The sequence below is a fragment of the Schistocerca serialis genome, chromosome 11 (genome assembly GCF_023864345.2).
Source record: "Schistocerca serialis cubense isolate TAMUIC-IGC-003099 chromosome 11, iqSchSeri2.2, whole genome shotgun sequence".
Taxonomy (NCBI): Eukaryota; Metazoa; Arthropoda; class Insecta; order Orthoptera; family Acrididae; genus Schistocerca; species Schistocerca serialis.
The window spans coordinates 86,226,251-86,249,052 of NC_064648.1; the positions used below are offsets into that span (position 1 = coordinate 86,226,251).

General features: G+C 40.5%; 2 protein-coding genes across 16 annotated transcripts in view; both read right to left on the minus strand.

Moving 5' to 3' along the window:
• The window catches only part of LOC126426965 (uncharacterized), a 54,032-nt gene extending 38,151 nt beyond the window's left edge, over window positions 1-15,881 (minus strand). The window contains exons 1-2 of one of the 7 annotated variants that reach the window (XM_050089110.1): window positions 15,852-15,881; window positions 13,263-13,352 (exon numbers count right to left, since the gene is read on the minus strand). In XM_050089110.1, coding sequence (XP_049945067.1) covers window positions 13,263-13,352; window positions 15,852-15,878 — 117 coding nt within the window. In that variant the 5' untranslated portion in view covers window positions 15,879-15,881. The other 6 variants (XM_050089108.1, XM_050089114.1, XM_050089111.1 and 3 more) reach the window with 6 other exon arrangements.
• Window positions 1-22,802, minus strand: part of LOC126426959 (zinc finger protein 726-like) — an 809,906-nt gene that overhangs the window by 175,416 nt on the left and 611,688 nt on the right. The gene's annotated exons all lie outside the window — the stretch shown is intronic.

Below are 22,802 nucleotides of genomic sequence, written 5' to 3' on the forward strand. Positions count from 1 at the left end.
CATTAAATTTCAGCCTTAAAACTGGATGATATTGCCACATTTTAAAGAAAACGAACAAGAACTAAGTTTTAGCATTAATTTTAAGTGAGGATGTAATGGATTTTGGTCCAAAAAATATACTTTTCAAAAATACTATTTCCTTGATCTACACAGTTTAATCTATGTTGTGTGTGAATTTTATGATGATAGTAGCTTCAGAAATGCCTTTAAATTGTTAAACTGCTCTGCACTTGCAGCCACTCCCACCTTTCCTAACATTGGGAAACTGCTTGCTTCAGCGGAGTTTGTCAGTGTGAAGGCTATTTTCTTTTGATAACTTTGGCTGACATCTATACCTTTGCCTGAAAACATTGTTGCATGTGGTTTATTTACATTTTGACAATACCAACACACATTATGGGTGGAAGGTTGAATTTGCAAACCTTCGGATGGAAGTCAAGATTTATGCATAATGGGTAGTGGAAAAACTGAGTTTAGGAAATGGAGGTTTCATGGAAATCGGTTTACCAACAAACAAAAAAAAAAGAGGACGTAGTTCGAAATTAAGCTTCCACATCAAAACTTGGAATAGGATAATTGTACAGGTGTGTGAATAATGATATGGATACCACTGGATTCAGACTTGGTGGTGGTGGTGGTGGTGGTGGTGGTGGTGGTGGTGGTGGTTAGTGTTTAACGTCTCGTCGACAACGAGGTCATTAGAGACGGAGCGCAAGCTCGGGTTAGGGAAAGATCGGGAAGGAAATCGGCCGTGCCCTTTCAAAGGAACCATCCCGGCATTTGCCTGAAACGATTTAGGGAAATCACGGAAAACCTAAATCAGGATGGCCGGAGACGGGATTGAACCGCCGTCCTCCTGAATGCGAATCCAGTGTGCTAACCACTGCGCCACCTCGCTCGGTTCAGACTTACTGATTTAGATCTTGTCTGCCAGGTTAGAGCTTGTCTGTCAGGCTATAAAGTTTTCATGTTTATGTGTTAGCTGTAAAAATACAGAATGCACAATTGTTGTTGAAGAAAGAAGAATGGGAATAGCTTGTGATTTTAAATTAATTTGTAATTTATGTGGCTATGAATTTTCATTTTCCTCCTCCAAAAAAATCGACACTGGTACATATGATAGCAATTGTAGGTTAACATATGCTATGAGATGCTTTGGACAAGTCAGAGAAGGAGGTAATTTATTGTGTGGTTCCTTGAACATGTCTCCAACTTGTGCAAGGTTTGAAAAAATAAATAAATAAATGTCTGGAGGTGTATGCGATACTGCCAAAGTTTCTATGAAGAAAGCAGTTGAAGAATTGGTGGAAATAAACAAAACAAAACAAAAAAAATAGATCCTAGAGTAGGTATTCATGACTGAATATCCTACAAATGTTACTGACCCATGTGTGTCTGCAGATGGGACCTGGATGAAAAGGGGTCACACATCCCTATATGGAGTTGCATCTGTTATAGGTAAGACTCAGTGTGCAACAAGGAAAATGTCCAACAATGAAGACAGTGAGAAACTGTGGAAAGAAAGGCATGCAGTAGCATGCTCTAATAATTATAGTGGCTCAAGTGGGGGCATGGAGGCTGCTGCAGTTGTTAGGATGTTTTCCAGATCTGAGGACCAGTATGGTGTCAGAGATACTAAATACCTTTATGATGGGGACTCCTCTTTGTTCAAAGCTGTGACAGACAAAAATCTGTACAATGCAACAATAGAAAAGTTGAAATGTGTTTGCCAATTCAAAAAGAGGCTTGGTGGTAGGCTTCGTCACTTGCTGAAAGAGAAGAAAGGTGAAGTACGTGAAGCTGGAAAACCACTAGGAGGAAAAAGCAGGTTTACTCTGAAAGAAATTGGTTCTCTTTATTTATTTTATGGGAGAGCTATCAGGAAAAACCCACACAATTTAGAGGTAATGAGGCATGTTGTATGGGCAATTTTTTTCCACAAACTATCCACTGACAAAACACCAATGCACAATCTGTGTCCGACAGGCAATTGGTGTACGTTCAACAACAGAAATGGGATGTATTCACAAAAACACTAATTACCAGAACTTTTTTTTTTTTTTTAGGGCACTCAACTACTAAGGTCATTAGTGCCCAGTCACAAATGTTAGTGCACTAATAGCGTAGAAAAACGCAAGGGGGCAACAACAGGATGTACTTACAAAGACACAGATAAACAAAATAAAAGAGTTAGATTTTCTTGGACAAGTCCGTCAATGTTATGAAACTAAGAATACGAGCAGCTGCTCAAGTGTCATCAGCTAAAAGTTCCTGTAAGGTAGACAGCAGACACAGGACAACACGAGAGTGAATAAAATGGGGACAGGACAATAAAATATGGTGCACCATCAATGGATGATCACAGGGGCACTGCGGGGTGGGGTCACCGGACAACAGGTAGCGGTGGCTAAATCGTCAATGCCCAATCCGCAACCTGGCCAAAATGACCTCCTCTCGCCGGGAAGGGTGTGAGGAGGTCGTCCAAGCCATCAGGATTGGTTTGATGGCCGTAACGCCACTAACATCAGTTGATGAGACAAAAGTAAGCTGACCAAGGCAGCAGCATCAGCTGCTTCATTCCCAGGCACACCAACGTGGCCAGGAATCCACAAAAAAAGCACACAAGAGGCAGTATCAGCTAGTGACTGAAGGGACCGTTGAATTCATTGCACGAGAGGGTGGTCCGAATATGGGTCACAGAGACTCTGAATAGCGCTCAAAGAATCAGAGCAGATGCATAGGGAGAATGATGATGGCAGCGGGTATACTGAACAGCCTGATAGAGAGCAAAAAGCTCAGCTGTAAAGCTTGAACACTGGTCAAGGAGCCGGTATTGAAAAGTATCATCCCCAATGATGAAGGCACATCCGACACCAGTAGTAGTCTTGGAGCCGTCTGTGTAAATAAAGATGTTATTAGCGAGCCTCAAACGAAGTTTGACAAACCTCGAGCAGTATATCGAATCCGGGGTCCTCTCCTTCAAGGTGAACGCAAACCTGAGCCTGGAACCAAGGTGGCGTCGGGCTCTCACCCATTCGAAAAGTCGTAGGGAGGGTAAAATCAAGTTGCTGAAGCACGCGACGAAAGCGAACTCCAGGAGGTAACAGGGCACAGACGTATAGACTGTATTGGCAGTCGAAAGAGTCGTCATAGAAGAAGAAATATGACCGGTGGCGAGCATTGACATCAGTTGGCAGGCGTACCGACAAAGCAACATATCGCGCCAGTAGTTGAGTGGTAATTCGGCAGCGTCGGTGCACAGACTCTCAACAGGGCTGGTGTAGAATGCTCCAGTCGCCAGACGTAACCCCTGATGGTGGATAGAGTTTAGACGGCGTAAGATGGACGACTGGGCAGAGGAGTAGACAAAGCTCCCATAATCCAGGTTTAATCGGGCAATGGACCGATATAAGCGAAGCAGGACCATTCGTTCTGCTTCCCATGGCGTCCCGCTGAGAACACAGAGGACATTTAGGGAACGGGTACAATGAGTAGCCAAGTAAGAAACATGTGGAGACCAGCAAAGTTTCCTGTCAAATGTAAGACCTAAAAATTTTGTTGTCTCCAAGAATGGGAGAGCAACAGGACCGAAACGTAAGGTTTGGGGAAGAAACTGTTTGTAACGCCAGAAGTTCATACAGACCGTTTTCTCACCAGAAAAACGGAAACTGTTAGCGACACTCCAGGAATACAGACGCTCTAGACGATGCTGAAGACAGCGCTCCAGGAGACATGTTCTCTGAGCACTGCAGTAAATCGTAAAGTCATCCACGAAAAGGGAGCCTGAAACGTCAGCTGGAAGGCAATCCATTATTGGATTGATAGCTATGGCAAAAAGGGCCACGCTCAAAACGGAGCCCTGGGGCACCCCATTATCCTGGTGTCGCAAGCCTTCTCCAAATCGAAGAACACAGCCGCCGTCTGGCGCTTACACAAAAAGTTGCTCATAATGAAGGTCGACAAGGTACTATGTGGTCAACAGCAGAGCGGCGCCTATGAAAGCCACATTGGACATTGGTAAGAAGGCGTCAAGATTCAAGGAGCCAAACCAGTCGAGAATTTACCATGTTCTCCATCATGTTGCAGATGCAGCTGGTAAGGGAGATGGGGCGATAACTTGAAGGAAGGTGTTTGTCCTTTCCTGGTTTGGGTATGGGAACAACAATTGCTTCACGCCAGCGTGTGGGAACATGACCTGACCAGATGCGATTATAGGCGTGAAGAAGAAAGCCTTTACCTGCAGGAGAAAGGTTCTTCAGCATCTGAATATGGATACCATCGGGCCCTGGAACAGAGGATCAGGACCGGGTGACTGCACTTTCGAGTTCCCACACGGTGAAGGTAGCATGGTAACTTTCACGATTCAAACACTGGAAAGAAGTTGGCCATGCCTCCTCTGCTTGTTTTCAGAGGAGGAAGGCAGGGTGGTAATGGGCAGAGATCAAAACCTCCCCGAAAAAGAGGCCGAAGGTATTTCAGACATCATCAGGACCCACAAGAACTTCATTTGCTACAGTCAGGCCAGAAATCGGGGAGTGGACCTGGGTGCCAGATAGCCGGCGCAGGCCACCCCAGACAACCGAAGGAGGAGTAAAACTGTTGAATGAGCTGGTGAAAGCCACCCAGCAAGCCTTTTTGCTTCCTTTGATAACACGACAACATTGTGCAACGAGTCGTTTGTAACTAATACAGTTCGCCATTGTACGGTGGCGTTGGAAGGAGCGTAAAGCACGTCGCCGAGCACAAATAGCATCACTGCATGCTGGGACTCGCCGTGGAGAAGAGGAAGTACAAGGGATTGGATATTAAGCAGCAGTGAGAATAACGTCTGTGAGGTTTGCGACCTGACTATCGCAGCTGGAGAAGTTTTGATCATTGAAGGTCGCCAGGGAGGTGAAAAGCCCTTAGTCGGCTTTAGAGATGTTCCAACTAGTGGAACGTGGAGAAGGGGGTGTGATGCAAGAGATGGATTACACAGGGGAAATGGTCGCTTGATTATGTGTCAGACAGACCACTCGAACCGACGTGCAAGTAGGATAGTGTATAATGAGAGGTCTAAGTGAGAATAGGTATGTGTTGCGTCCGAAAGGAAGGTAGGTGCACCGGTATTTAAGCAGACTAGATTGAGGTGGTTGAAAAGGTCTGCCAAGAGGGAGCCTCTCGGGCAGGATGCTGGAGAGCCCCAAAGGGGATGGTGGGCATTACAGTCTCCAATCAAAAAAGATGGTGTACGAAGCTGAGCAATCAATTGTATCATGTCTGCCATAGTAAAGGCAGACAATGATGGAGTGTAAACAGTACAAATGAAAAATGTGAAAGTGGAGAGAATAATTCAGATGGCAACTGCCTGCAGATCTGTGTGCAATGTGATTGGATCATAGTAGACATCATCCCGAACCAGCAACATGACCCCTCCATGAGCCGGAATACCTGCCACAGGGGGTAGGTCAAAACGCATGGAGGTATAGTGTGCCAGGTCAATACGATCGCATGGGTGTAACTTCATTTCTTGGAGACCTACAAGCGGGCAGTGCATTCAAAGGAGCAATTTTAGCTCCTCTCGGTTGGACCAAATGGCGCGAATATTCAATTGAAGAAGTGCCATTATGAAAACAAAAAGAAAAAGCAGAAACAAGAAAGGGTCAACTCGATGGCCACTGAGGGTCTGGCTTCGAGGGAGCACTGGTGGTGCAGTTGATAGGTGGTGAGTCATGGTCCATCAACTCAACAGTTGTGTCTGCCACCTTCCTGAGCTGGTCAGGAGGGGCAGCTTCCTCCGCCGGTGAAAGGCCAGATGATCGGCTCGAAGCGGTGCGACCTGGCAAAACTGAAGATAGCCGAGGATGGCAACCGCTGGGTGGCGCAGGAGAAGTCTTGTTTCTATGAGCCTTCTTTGAAGAATTACATTTTGTCGAAGTAACAGTTGATGGCTATGAAGTTTGAGTATGCAAGAAATCTTTGCATGTCGGTTCTTTTTTCGAAGGTCCAAGCATCTGTTTTAGAGGTCCTTGTCTTAGCAGTACCAGATGATGATGATTGAGCCTTAGGGTCGTTGGGAGTACGAGCAGACATTGATCGGTTGATCTTAGCACTGGCCAATCTGACGACCAAATCACTAAATGTTAGATCACATGTCTGTGTAGCTACCTCCCTGGTAGGCCAAGGAGAGGCGAGAACAGTACTGTATTTACATGCCAGAAGCACAGTGGGCTTTCTGCTATTGAATAACTTGCGAGCAGCCGAGGTCGACACCTTCTCTTTCACTCGAATTTCCTGTATATGGCTGAACAGAAATGATCTCATAACCCGCTTTAATTCGTGAAGGCAATTGCACATTGTCGAAAGTCAGCAATATAGTTTGGGTCGGTATGAGGTCCTTGTCGATCCTTTTCACAACCCGATGGTTGGCCATCACTCCCTGATCAGAGAGGAAAGACAGAATCTCCTCATCAGTTAGTCCGTCGAGTGAGCTGTTACACACCATGCCACATGACGCGACGAATTCAAGGTGTGGTGGGCCTCCACCTGTACATCAAATGCGTGTAAGAGTGTGGCTCGAAGTAATTTTTGGGCCTGGAAGGTGTTCTCTGTCTCCAACAGAAAGGTACCGTTGCACAACAGATTTCACTGGTCCGGCAATCGCACCTACACCCTTCCGAATGACAAAAGCGTTGACTGTTGAGAAATCGTGACCATCAGATCTTGTGACAACAAGAAACACTGGAGTCTGGTGGTAGAATTTTCGGAACAGGAGTTTCATCTAGCTTTCGTTTTTGGGCAGAAGACATGGAAGAAGAAGAAGAAGAAAAATCTATTGCGGATGAATCCCCCATGATTGCCAGCGTCTCCGATGGTGCGCTCCTTCCTTGTGGAGGCCCTCTCAGAGGGCACTCGCGCCTTAGGTGATTGTTCACACCTCAGGACACATCTCCCGAGAAACGGACGGAGGGACCAATCGGCATGTTCGGAAGGTAACAGATCAGGCAATCACCACTCCCTGGGCCTGGCCTTTATCAGGGGGTAAATACGTGCCTTACTTGCCTACCCAGGATGGGAAATTACGCATTACCCCGTCACCGGCTATGTGTGCAAACGACCGAGTCGGCCTTCAGACACGCACAGGGAGGAAAGAAAAGAAGAAAAAGAGAAAGGGATAGGGGGACAGAAGAAAGAATCTCAAACGCCCAAGCGGAGAAGGAGACAGCCCGGAAAGGAAGGAGAACTGCACTAGCTCAGGGCCCCATGCACGCCACGCACGTATCCACAAAAAGAGTTGTGGACCACAGTACCTGTTATGAATGCATTGAAGCCCACATTCAGGTTTCTTGCAAACGCTGATTTATTGAGGAAGTGTCTTCACAGAAAGACACAAAATGCAAATGAAAGCCTGAAAGCCTCAATAATTTAATTTGGATTACATGCTCAAAAAGGACATTCTGTGGACTTGAAGTACTTAAAATAAGTGTCTATGATGCAGTTTTATGTTACAATAACAGAAATAATGGCAGATTTGAAGTGCTGAAGAGAGTTGGTATAGATCCTGGTGTGTTTACAACAAAAATATTTTACACCATCGACAACAGCAGGGTCAAGAAAGCTAATAAATCAGTGTCTTACCTGCAAATACAGGCCGGGCAGATTTGAAAAGGAGGGAAGAGAAACATGGCGGATTTCAAAATTAAGGTAAGCTTATTACATGAGAAGAAAATCTTTGAACCTCATTTTCTCTGTTTAACATCTCTTACATTATTAGAAGCCTTTTCTCAAGAAGTACATGTGCTAATCCTATGAAATTTTCAGGAACTGTTCAAACGTGTTGCTGTCTCTCTAGAACTAAAAACTACGAGATCCTGCAATTACATTCTGATTTTTAGATGATTGTATGTAGAAAAAAAAGTTAATTTTGGATATGCAAAATTAAAAACTCTGTTAATCATACAATTTGTACCATAAATTAATAACTGTAGTTCAGTGGTTTTATAACCTTCTCAGGACCCTACGATAAAATTTTCAGATTAATTGCATGATTAGAATGAGTTATGGCTTTTTATAAAAAGACAATAAAAAGTTAAAAATTACAAAATCTGGAAAAATATTAATCCTGCATATTTTTCCATTAAAACACAACTCAGCTGCTTTACACATGTAAAATTTTGGATTTGTAAATTAATAAGTATGGCTTTAATGACTTATTAAATAAATGTTTACACTTCCCATTACATCCCACCTTAAGCAATGTAATTCACCAGATTAAAGTACAAGTTATCAACAAGGAACAGCACATCACATGATTAAGTTTTGTGTGAGTATTAACACACAAATAATTAATATGATGCTCCAGATGTATATTGGGAATGTAAATATGTGCTGGATAAAAGGCAATGAAAATTTTAACTCTCCTATTGTGTAATAACAGCCCAGCCTCAATATCATTCTTTGGGATGGGCATAAACAGAAAAGAAGTGATGGAGATACTTTTTGCTTCCACCTTGTACACTTCAGTAGCGGTTAGCCACCTGCTTAGGGCTACCTCACAACATACTTTTTGAGGAAATGTGTGTACTGGGCAAGAAGTACATACCAAATACCACATGCGGCCGCCACCAACATACAGGCACAAACCCTTGCCTGACATCTATCAGTTCCATGTGAGCAGCCTCCAGATGGTGCTCCCTAACACACACTTCTTCCAGCTTCTGCGCCACCTCCTTCAGCACATCATGTATGTCCACTCATAGTGTAGACAGCAAATAGGAAATAATGTCAACTGCACACTTCACAGCTTTTGCCTCCACTGGGCAGACAGGGATCTTCCTACTGACGGACTCAAAATACAATGGGATGCAGATGCGGACAAACAAACAGTTCCGCACCAGCAGCCAGACAGTAGTTTCAGTGCTGGAAATTCTCACACAATACTCTGAAGATTACCTTCTGACACTAAAGTTGCTGTTCACAGGGAACCATAAACAATTACAGAGTCTTTGCAAAGATTTCTATCAGTGACAATATCAGACTGTCAAGAGACTGCAAAATTAGTTAGATACCACTGCATCATGTTCAGGACATCGTCCGCCATGCATCAAAGTTTAGCAAAGTTAAGTACCATTTTGTAAAATACTCTTAATAAATGTTATTTGTTATTTCTTACTGGGTTGTGACACCTTTGTAATAGCACATCCTGTCACAGTAAGAGTTTATGTAGCATAGCATGTGTGGTGTCACAAGGCTTAGGCCTGTCTCACCCCTCATTACATCGACCGAGACTTATACGAATAACTGTAAGAACAGTTATTATTATTATTATGTTCTGTAAGTTTGTTTTTGGGTTTTCAGAAACACTGTGGGAAGAAAATTTACTTATGTTGCAGATGACGTGGAAGACGTTGCCCAACGATCACCACGCAAGCTCGACGTAGCGGCAAGTGAGCAAGGAATAAAACGAATGCTGCAAACTACTGCGAGCCATGGAAGAGCCTGGGCCACGAGGGCGTCGAGCTTCCTAGGTCGTTGTTGGACAACATCAAAGGAAAAGATATTCTGCTTTCTCTTTGTAAACAGGTCGATCGAGTCTTTAAAGGTTCATGTAAAACGTATAGGCGGATGACACATTAGGTGGGCCGCGATGCCTGTAATACTTCCACAGTTATTGAAAAGTTGTTAAATGGCAAAACCAATAGTTCATCATTTATATAGATAAAAAGTAGTACAGATATAGGAAAGGAAGAGTTGCGGCATCAGAACGAAAAGTGATATATTGCTCAGCAACTAACGACGTACACAGCGGGCGTTACGTGGTGAAAACAAATCAACTGATAAAATAATAAGTCTGTAATTAAGCATAAAGCCATGTAACACTGCACATGCCACTATCAACATTAAGGAACTGTAGCAGAGAAACATTTTTTCTGCTACCATGAATATTTACACTGAATTCACAGTGACATTCTGCTACTACATTTACAATGAACAATCCTCACAGAGGGATAAAATACGTCAATATTCAGTTTGAACACATACCCTATTAAACACGCATTTGGTACAATGACTTACAATGTGATACTGGCCAAACAAATAAAAACAACTGCTGGAAAAGTGGGGAGAGTGGTCAAATGCATCTATTTATGACATAAAATACACAGACTGTGTAGGAAGTTCTATGTATTTTTGCTACCTAAGTGGCTTTCTATTAACATGATATACTAAATATGGTTTTTGAAGGGTCCAAGGAGGTTCAGTCCATCCACTCAATATGTGAGACAAGCTTCCATGTGACATATCCATTGCTAAGCAGTGTTCAAATCTTCAAAACTAGTATTCATCAAATACGACTTTAATCTTATAAGACTATTATTTTAATTGGAGTTTATCTCCCGTATCAAATTATAACACAGTCTTTAGAAGTATTTACTAGAAAATTTGAACCTGCCAATCTCAACCACCTCAACTGACATCACAATTTAAATAGTAAACATACACCACTTGCAAATATTGAAAAGGGGTAAAATAAATGTGATAACAAGAATTATAGTTATTCTCAGGGCAGAGGACTTGGTTTTGCCTACTCAAAACCTAACTGTCACCTTACAAAATAATATGCAGCATGGGCTATGGTGAAGGTCATCATCGCAACTTCCACTCAAATCATAATATACAAACAGAGTTACATTATCAGTATTCTACTATATCTCTCTGTATGGCATTACAGAAGGATTCAATTCAACCTGTTTGCTCTGAACCATGAGATGGAAGCGGCTACTTCCACCATATACAAAATGGTTACAATGATGTCACTAAATACACATGCAAACAAACACGAAGAAAAATAAGTATGATACAATGTTTCATCCCCAAAATAATAAAGTGAAACAAACAGGACAACCACAGAAAATTGGGGTTTTAGGGTGGGGATAAGTCAAATACGCAACAATAACTACACTATGCCGAAACAATAATATCCAAAAAAGTTTACATTACAACATTCCATTACACCAACAAAACCTCAGAAATTGGACATTTCCCTTAACCTATATAGCTCAACCGCAGCTGCTGATAACAAAAAAACAACACCTACAACTCCGAAGGTGGAACCAAAACCCCAACAACTCAAATACTCCATATTCACTACATCAATTAAAACACAATCAACCTACTACAGATACAGAACAGACAAAATATCACAATCACTATAGAATGAAACAAAAACGAAAATTACTTACCAACAAGACCTTCAAGCAATATCACCTAGGTTCGCCATCATGTGCCCCCCCCCCCACACACACACACACACACACACACACACACACACACACACAGAGAGAGAGAGAAAACCGTAACTCACCAACTTCTCCCTATACATCCTCCCCTCAAAAAATCTTCTGTCAGCAATAGTAATCCAAATGAGATTGCAGGTTGTACGAGTGCCTCGTCCCCTCCTTATAACTGATTTAATTGCTCCCAAAGCCCCTCTATCATGTTAGTACAAGCCTCACTGTCACAACCCTTTAACTCACTACTGTGGTTAACTACTCAATGATTATAACCCCTCTTCCCCAAACCCCTACACCACAAAAATGCATCAGAAACAGTAGTGCTACCCCCTCAATATATTCTTCAATCAGACCCACTAGTTACCTCTTACTGCAGCTCAGTAAAACCCTAAAAACACAATCAGCGTACCCATCCCCTGAAGTAACAACCACCCTCCCCCCCAAACACCCACAAACCAACCAGAGAACTGCCCCTCCCATACTTCCTCTTACCATACTGTGATTTATCAATTTCATCAACAACCACACCTGGCCCAACCAACTTCCTGCAACATTTCACGTACTCCGAACAAACCTCTCGACAAACAGATATCCAATCCAAAACAGTTCTCTCTCTCACAGCAGTCTCATATGCAGAAATATTTATAAAGGACTTACAACAAAAATAATAAGATAGCAATACAATCTCCCACAGGGCTAATCTAGATTTCTCAAACCAGGTACCACATCTCATAGATCACCAGGTATGTTCGCACTGACATCACATATACATGTCCCTGGCCTGAGCCACCGGAACTCTTGTCAACCTCATATTGTCACCACAAATGTGACACCTAACACATTCAGCAGTAAGGCCGCCCATCTGCAGAAACTGTTTGTGTGACAGACACCATATCACCACCCTCGCAGAATGTAACGATGTATTTCACTCTCATATCCACACCCAACAAAAAAATCAATGAAAATCATAGACCCCTGTATGCACAACCAACACCAATCTAATCAGACATACCAAAAATGCCAAACATATAAACAAAAAACCTTAATAACTCACTGTAAACACTTCCACAACCCACACTGCCCCACCAACTACTTGAACTGAAGACCACATTAGCACAATACAAGCCAAAACTCAAATGAACTCGGTTCACACCTAAAAACTCAGCATGTCCACTTCTACCCTCACAGGACACCATACAAAAACAACTCAACATCTACAAGTAACACCAACTCAACATTACAACACCACCATTATGTCATGAGTCAAAGCAACAAGTAGAATCGGTTGCTTCTGTTGACCCCTGTGCACATATGACACCATATGCCACATCATTCTACCAAGGGTTACAGCCAAAGCCTGGTATCGATTGGTTCAACCCACAATATCATTGAAATTGTAATCTATCACAGTGCAAGCAGAGTGCTATCAACTATTTATTGAGGTGCAGTAATGAATTTTATCTGAAATGAAATTTACTGACATACTGTTTACATATTCAAAGAGAACTGCAAATGTATATGTTAGAATACAGAAGCTTAATTATCACACCAGTGATCACAGTAAACATCTCTTCAACCTTACTTACAAAACAAATATTTTATGTGCCAGCAAACATCGAATGTTAATAAAAAAAATTACTGTAAGTCTACCTAACTTTCTAGCTGCAAATTAAAGTTGATATTTAAAAGAAGCAGATCAGAATAAGCTCCATGTTTATGCTTATGTATTATAAATGTCAATGAGTAGTGATTTAAGAAGTTCTCTAGCTTCTGCTAAATATTTAATCCAAACTATTCCCTCTGTCTGATGTTCAACACACACATTTTATTCACAGTGTTGTGGATCATTACATTTAACAAAAAGATCTGGATTCTGTATTACACTGCATTCTCCTTACTCCCAACCATATTACTGATTTATGTTTATTCATTCAGAACACTACATACAGAAATTATGAAGACAATGGTAAGATATACAAGAAAACTACTTACAGTGGAGTCTGGCACAGTCGAAATCTCATCTGTTGGCTCTGTTTTTATCCAAATAATGTTTCTGTAATCCATTGCTGCAGTGTGAAGGTCCTGAAAAACAAGCAATCAGATAAAAACACTCATATTCAAAATTCATTATCACAATAAGAGAACTCATGAACGACATCAACATATGAGCCAGTGCACACAAAACAAATTTAACACTGCCTAAAGAAAACAAATTGTAATGACAACAGATCGACAGCTCTCTGCTTAAGAAGAGTTGAAACAAATTACCTCAAAATGTCAGATCAAAATCACATGCAATGGAAAAAAATGATTATTGATGTTTCTTTGAAACAGGGGCCAATGGTACACTATAATAATGTAGGCATTATGAGACATGAATATTTAGCTTTCCAAATGAATTCTAATTTCAGCAATATGGCCATGCAAAGCGACTCATACAAGCAAAGAGATTTTTCCAAATAAAACAATTTACTACAGACAACCTCGATTTAACATATGATGAGAAAATTTGAAATGAAGCTTGCAGCCTTCTGTGAGCTCAATGCTTTTAAATACATTATGGACATTTGGTAATGAATGCTGTCATCCAATACATTTATAATCCGATTCTTACTGATATAACCAAGAACAAAAGAGAAATTGTATTTCTTAATCGCATATAAGACACTGAAAGGCTTAATCTATGAACACAGATGTCATTCTATACACTGTTTCTCACTTATTACGTTGCAGGCATAAAATGAAATTCTGCCCCTTCTGGGGTCGACAGAAGCATCCGATCCCACACGTCGGCTTTGACCCGTGACATAAGGGTGTTGTCGTGTGTGACGTCATGACGACGCGGAGTTTGGTTTGAGTGTGGCTGTCTCCAGTTCTGTTTTATCTTATTTTATTTACTTTTCTGATCTGTTCGTTCTATCTCGTGAGATTTTTTTTAAATTTAAAAACACTTATTACTTATTTTAATTATCTGTTTCACCCGATTTCTGTTTTAGTTTATTATATTTATCTTTCTGATCTGTTCGTTCTATCCCGTGAGATTTTTCTTTTTAAAAAGACAAAAAACACTAATCAGCTACTGAAGCATCTTCATCTTCTATGAGTTGCAGGGGTTACGACCCCTGGGGAGGTGGGTGGGTATTCATGCATGGCTGTCTTCACTTACAAGTTGTAGCTACGCAAGGCGTCTAAATTTGTTTATATTTAGTTTGCCCCCCACCCAAAACACCCCATTTTCCGCGCTTGTCGCGTTAGTGTCATTAGGATTCTTGTGGAAAGTGTGTGCGCTTGTTTTTGTGACGTCATGGGTCAAAGCGGACGGGTGGGATCGGACACTTCCGTATTTCCCCCTTCTGAATTCAGCACCCTTCAGACGGTAATTTTATCAGGCAATTTAATATGCATTTCATCCCCATCATTGCTGTATATACAAATGTAGAACTACTGCCACGGCGGAATCTTTAATAATTCCCGTAGCCTACTTAAGTTCATACTACAGAAGTGCTCAAAACTTTCTGAATAGCCACAGTAAACAACAGATATGGCCTAATAACTTCTACAGCATTTTCTTTCATTCCAATACAAACATTATCTGATAAGATGTATAAATTACTGGTATTTGAATCTGAAATACTAAGATTAGTACCCAACTTCACACGCAATAATCCGGAGCAGCTACACAGCTAACACACTACTTGTCTCTTCACAACTAGGTACATCATCAGCGGCGGTAAGCAAGTTAACAAACATACTACTATAGTGATTGTACGAATTCCATTACACGTCTTCTCTCGCCCATCACAAAGTATTTAACGACAATTTTCATTTTCACTTGAGGTCGCAAGGTAAACAAACAGCCTTTTACAAACTACGGGAAAACATATGCATAGATGTCATGTGGACAAATTACCGGGCACTTTACAAAACGATATGGGCCTACGCACATGTAATATTTTTCATAACTTGCAACTTCATATAAGTTAACAGCGACGTTTTATCGAGATAACATAACCAAAAACAACTGCACAAGCTGTCCCTCTCGACACTCCGTCACCACACTTTCCAAGCGTTACCCAATCACAGTTATTCAGATGTCGATAAAATCGCAGTGAAGTTTGTCGGCTAAATCATATTAAACTGTTACGACATTGATAGAAATAGACACGAGTGTTTCATAAAAATATACTCACAAGTTGCTTCACGGGTCCTACCCAGTTATAATAGAAAGGAAATTGTAATTGGGTTTATGTTCGAAAATAAATTTTCGTCTTTCGTCCTTAATGTATATAATCCACCTCACTTTTTTACTGCTCGGAGGACGCAGTTTTTATTTATTCTACTGCCTACAAGATCGCGACCACTTTGCTAGAATCAAGAATGGCTGCTTAATGATGAGTACCTAACTGGAAAGATGTTTTCATCTTGGGGTTGTGGTTCGTATTTTTCCATTTTAGATGCAAGTTCGACAAGCAGTGACTCTGTGGATATTGCAAAGCATATTTTACATTCTCTCTAGAGGCATGAAAAAGCGTAATCACAAAGAATGACGAACTAGAGGAAAATATCAGCCATACTACATACGTCAGACAGCCACATAAACGTCAGCATTTAATACTAATAAAATAAATGAACCCCCTGATGATGGTAGAACTGCACTCGAAAATGTCTGAGAGTTAAACAAAGAAGAATTTGTGTTTGCTCATGACAGAACTGTCTGTTATACAACCAAAGGTATTCATCGTCAATGGATGGTATTACATGATAGGTTCACCAGTCACCTCTTCCGCAGCTCGTTTTCTTTGAACGCAATACATTTTCCTTGTTGGTAGATCCGTATTCCGTAGGAGTCTTCAGTGTAGTAATTTTAACAAATGTTGACGTAAGGTCTCCCAGATTTTAAACAAAATCAGCAGATTGCATATGTGAATGAATAAAAACAACGAATTATTCTGAAATAACAGTAAACTCCTAATCTGATACAGTTACATTTGCTCGCGACTCTTGAAGCAGTTTCGAATGTCATGACTTGTTATTATTATTGTTATTGGTGTTGTTTTTGTTGTTTAATGAGCCCACTGGAAGGGTATTTTTTGCCGTATATAAACTTCTGTGTCGATAACTATAGACGAATTGGAAATACGGAAGCGTCCGATCCTGCCCGTCTGCTTTGACCCATGATGTCACAAATATGGCGAAAACGACCATAAACCACGATTCCAATATGGGACATATAAAGTCGTTACTTACACATTATGAGGACGAAAATACATCGAAAAACAAACACATACACATACACATACACGTTCCACGAAAAGCCTAATGACACTAACGGGACAAGCACGGGACGGGAAATAGGGGGTTTATGGGTGGGGACAAACTAAATATAAAAAAATTTAGACACCCACCCTCATACAAAACCACGCAAAACGACGAATAAAACCGACATCACAAAACTCCCCAAATACCACTAAACACAGTATCATCTGTAATCGAACACTTCCCTTGACCTATATAGCTCAACAGCAGCTCCCGATCTCATAAATTGGGATCGAACACTTCCCTTGACCTATACAATTGAACAGCAGTTTCCGATCCCATAAATTGGCATTGAACACTTCCCTTGACCTATATAGCTCAAAAACCTCTCCCAATACCAATACCAATAGCCACACATTGGGATCGAACACTTCCCTTGACCTGTTATCCTTACATCTCCACATACAGCCGTCCCTGGTCCGAGATGCCTCATTTCTTCACGACATACTGAACACTTCACGACTTCATCCAAAAATCCGAATAGTTGAAGAATTTTTTTTTTTTTTTGAGACAACGCACTGTTCCCCATCATAGCCGACAACCGAAAACTGTTGATCCTGTCAGTCATATCCATACCTACCAAAGACATAAAAAAAGCAATTTACCAAAATTCACACACGACGCCACACTCGCAAACTAAACCAAAAACATCACCTAACACACCACCAGAGAGCACCACCGATCGCTTCAAAATGACACCTACAAACACGCCACTCTCACAAACTAAATTCCGCACCGTCGTGACGTCACACACCACAACAGCCTTACGTCACGGGGTCAAAGCCGACGGGTGGGATCGGACGCTTCGGTCGACCCGGCGAATTGATAGTAGTTTGGTGCAATGCGTGAATATAGTATGGAATTATTTTAGGTTATGGTTAATGCAAAAAAGGCATCAGACTTATTTTCTAGCAGCATGTAAGTTTTCCGATTCCGAAAGAGGGATGATAATTTACTCAGTAATATTGTGGTATGTATTATATACGTGTGCAGTACATTTATCGAAAACCCAAGGTCCTGTATGTATAGCGCCTAGTCAATTCGCTGTTCTCGATACATACAATAACATTTGTGCGTGTATATTCTGTAACTTCACAAAACTAACGACTTAACTGTGATGTATTGCGTGTAATTTCTGCTGTAGTTTATGCCGCGACCTCCAATGAATGTGAAAGTGATTGTTAAAATACTTTGTTACGGATTAGATGCACATCGACAGTATTTTTGTGTTCATATTGTCTTGCATACCCTCATGTGTGGCCAGGGCCGGCCTTAGCCATCCAGGTGCCCCGGGCGAGTCGTCCAGTTGGCGCCCTTTATTGTATAAATAGCGAACCTGGCAGTGCTTTGCAGCACGGTATTTGACTGTTTTCTAGAAATCGTCTTAAGTGGTTAATGGCGTCATCTTATGATCATAGCATGGTTTTTTCCATCGTAAATTTGAGTATTTTATTTTTTTAAATGGAAATGAAATCCAAATAATCTGAAAGCCCGCTAAGACGCTCCATGTGAGTCTTGTGTAGCCTGTGACGTCAGTCCAGCATGCTGCTGTCGCTGCCGTAACAGTCAGTATAGCAGTGATATATTGTTTGGGCATTCACGTTTTGGGAAGTTGTCTAAAAATATTGCGTAGTACTGCACTGTACGTCTACAACAACTCCAGAAAATTGTGTTTGCGTGTTCCAAACAAAGAAAAGATGCGTAAAATGTGGTTGAAACAGGCTCGTATATCCCAAATATTTCTTTTCTTTTCTGAAGCACCCCTGTACTAAAGCGAACAAAACAAAACAAAAATTATTCAAATTGGTCAAGCCATTTCTTTGTTTTGGTGAGACTAACAACAATTGATTTTTATATATAGGAGGTAATATGTATAACGAAAAAACACTAATTTTGAATTGGGTACCATATTTTTATTGAATTTAATATAACTGTAAGCCATAAACCTATATTTTCTGTCAGTCATCTGAACACAAAACATATTACGCCTAATGAAAAACAATTATAAACGACTAAAATTTTACTTTTCTCGCTTTTCTGTCGGCAAAGTCTCTGATCAGATTAGCAAAGTCCAGGTTTTCTGCAACTTCATTTTCAATGGACAGTGAGGCCAAACTGGTTAGTCTTGTTTGAGACATTGTAGACCACAAGTACGTTTTTATCAACTTCAGTTTGGAAAAACTGCGTTCGCCGCTTGCGACAGTCACTGGTATTGTTAGCAAAATACGTAACGTTATCCTGGTGTTGGGATATAACCCTTGAAGATTATGCTTTTTTATGAAGTTTGAGGCTTCAATAGGCGTTGCCTGGCTGTCTTCGAGATAGTGTTGCAGGCCTAAACTTTCGTCGCACAGCAAATTTCCATCAATATCTGACTTCATGTTGACAGTTAACTTTTCTTGTAATTTAGAACAGCATTGTATTAGTTCTTCTTTATTTTGATTTTTTTTAATGTCAAACAAGAAACTCCACGTCGCAGAAAATTCTTGCATCTGTTCAAATCTTTCTTTCATGGATATGTGCACGGTGTCCAACACTGCATTGAAAAACTCTACTTTAAACTTCTTTTTTGGGTCAGTTATTTGATCATCAACAGCCTCTTCACCCGGCCTGCGTTTAATACGTCTTAATCGCATTTGTGGTTTAAATAATGGCTGCGTATCAAGATCCGAAGCCAGTTCAGTTGCTGTTACAATAGCTTGTTCGAAACCTGTTTGTCTATATGTTTCCAAATAAGAGCAACATTTGTCAAGGATTCCCATAAACTCGACAAAGTTGATTGTGGATGACTGACTTGCTTTATTCACAACGTTAATTTGAAACAGAACATCATACCATGTCACGAGAGAAACAATGAAGCTGAAGTCTTTTAATTGTCCTCCTAGTGTTGTCGCTTCGTGTGACACCGCAGCATCGCTTTGTTCAGTAGCATCGGCCAAGGAAACCAAAGCGTCATGCATTTCGCATAATTGATAACGAACCGCTTTGACGCTATCAATTCGAGCTTCCCAGCGTGTGTCACTTACATTTTTCGGGGTGTATATCTTCAAATGGTCGGTCAAAATTTTCCATCTATTTACCGATCCAGCAAATAGATTAAACATTTTTTGTAACATTCCGAACAGTGTCACGGATTTTACTGATAATTTTGCCGCATCACACAATACCAAATTATAACTATAGCATCCACATGGCACAAAAAAGCTAGTGGATTTAACTTCTTAATTCTGTTCTGGACGCCTTTATTTTCCCCCTTCATGTTCGCGCCGTTATCGTAGCCCTGTCCTCTGCAGTCATTAATGTTAAGGTCAAGAGCACTCAATGTTTTTAAAATGCTTTCTGTGAGGCCTTCACCGGTTGTATCATCTATTTGCAGAAATGAGATGAAATGTTCTTTTACACTTACGCCATCCTCTGTTATGTCGGCGCATCTTAAAGTTATCGAAAGTTGTTCTTTGTGGCTTATATCTGGAGTACAGTCAGCTATGATTGCATAATACTTTGAACCCTTTATGCGGGATACGATTGTAGACATAACGTGTGATGCCATGAGTTCTATTAATTCATTTTGTATATTTTTGCCGCAATAATGGTCAGCCAAATCACCATTCAATGCCAGTCTGACGTGCTCTTCCATGATTGGATCAAACTTTGCCAATAACTGTACAAGACCTAAGAATTTTCCATTATTTGGGGTAAATAATTTATCTGATAACCCTCTGAATGCCATATTATTTTCAGCCAAATACAAAGTAATGTGCATCAATCTTTGAAGCACATTGCTCCATCGTAAACTTTCTTTAGAAATTAGCTTTTGTTCTTCCTTGACAATAGTTAATCCAGCTTTAAACCTGATTTCAGCTTCAGTCCATTGAGTAAATGCTTTTTTGTGGTTAGGACTATTTTCATGCAGTTTCAGAGCTTCACTTAAATGTTTCCAATTTCTGAAACCCACAGTGGTAGTCAAATTAGTAGTTGACTTTAAATCAAACAGTCGACAACAAAAGCAAAAGACACTGTCGTTTGATACAGAATAAACTAGCCACCGTCGTCTGATAGTTTCTTCGTTTGATAGTTTTCTTGTGTAATGAGTTGAAGAGAAATGACGCCCATTTTCATCTTTTGGAAAGTTATTTAGACATACTTGTGAGGGTCCACATATTATAATGCGATCTATATCTCTAGCATTAAGTACTTTTGGCCACGTACCTACATCAGAAACATTGTATTCTTTTATTGCAAGAACGTTGATACTTTCATCGACCACAGATGTCATGTGTTGATTTTGACTTGGAGAAATATCAGAGGATTCATGCAAAGATGTACTGCGCTGGTCAATTTGATCACCTTCAATAGGTCATTGTATATTTTTTGTGTATAATTGTTCACAGTCTGAAGAAATATTTGCTGATACATGGACTTTTGATTCAATATCTGAAGTATTTGCCTTAGAATTTCCTTTAAGGTACTTATAAATATTCATGTGCTTTTTAGTTTCTTCAAGAACTTTTTCTTTTTCAGCTTTTCTTTTCCGATTTTCTGAACCAGAAAGCTTTTTCTTAATCATTTCCTTCTCTTCTGGCATGATTTAATAATTTGACAAATTATTGCTTGGACACTGCTCTACTTCGCGACCACAATATTCGATCTATAACAAATAAAGAAATTCACCTATCAGTAGACGTAACTAGAAAAAAACCTGAACTGAAAGATAAAAATGTTTTTCGCACCTACCAGAAAATTAAAATGTTGACACAGTCACGACACTCGTTTCACTCACAATTATTCAGCCACGAAAACATGACCGCTGCCTCCGACTCTTACTGACAATTACTGACATGCGGGTGAAAATCGTAGCGCAGCCAACATATGCAGTCTAACAAACATTGTGTGGTGCTGTATTATTTCAGTAAGTTAGGGGAGAATTCTCTATGAATGCAGTGCACGCATTGCATGATCTATTAATTAATGTACATGAGTCATTAAGTCACAAATATTCGATATAAATACATTCGTATTAATTAAATCATAATGTAATGTATATTTCACAGTCTGTATTTTCTTTTATTTGGAGCGACCGGTAGTTTCTGTTGTAAACGAGAGATGGTGCGGCTGCCTTCCTTGTTGCAGTTCTTGAAACAAATAAGAGAGGCGCTTTGGTAGAGCCCGTGCTAGCCCGCGTCAAACATGGATGGTTGCAGACAATACGAAGATTGCATTCAGCATGATTTCTCTTCTGCTACCCCGAATTCATCGCGCATTCGTGAGATTAGCGACGTATGTTGAATGAGACTGAATAATATTTTAGTTTCGCGAAATGGGTGATTGTAAATTGTAATTTTTTTTTTTTTTTTTTACATGCGTTTAGTACGTGGCGCCCCTTGGGCCCCGGCGCCCTGGGCGACCGCCCGAGTCGCCCCACCATAAAGCCGGCGCTGTGTGTGGCAATAATATTTGTGAAGAGATGACTAGTGACAATATCAATCTGATTGCAGCTTCTCTAGATTATAACGTTAGCTATTGTGTAATAATGAATATTTTGGATTGAAGTGCTTATAGTCATATTTCGAGTATTAGTTATATGGAAATGCAAAGAAAGGATAAGCTGTAGCAGGTATTAATTGATGCCAATCAGAACCCTTTGGGCATTCATTTAATTACTCCGTTCTGTGCTATAGGTCTGCAAAGAATGTGTTAACAGTGCGAGTTTCAGGGCAGTTTAGTACAAGCATAATGCGATAGTTCTTTTGCACAAATGTGTAAATGCAAATGGTTCAGGAAGAGCCAAGAGGTAAATGTATTTTTCACTGAGAAAGAGCATTGCATGACATCAGAACTTTCACCATGGCCATACAGCAGTAAGCTGTTTCAGTAATCAGATTAGTAAGAGAAATGTAACCAAATAAAATGTTTTTGCTGATTAATAATAGGTTGTTTTACATTGCTGTATGTGTGCTTGAATCTAATGAATGGTTAGAGATTCGAATATGATAGTGATTTTTCTAAATTGGGTAGGGCTATAAAACTTTGAATGTGTACAAGGAAAGTACCAGAAAATGACAGTGTTAAGAAAGAATAGAAAATTGTCTGCTAAAAATGAACTTCACAGGCTGCTAATATTCATTTTCTGTGGGTCAACTAAATTAAATAGTATAACATAGTTAACAATCTTCATAATGACATATGACCCTAGAGATAATGTATTTCAAGTGCTGT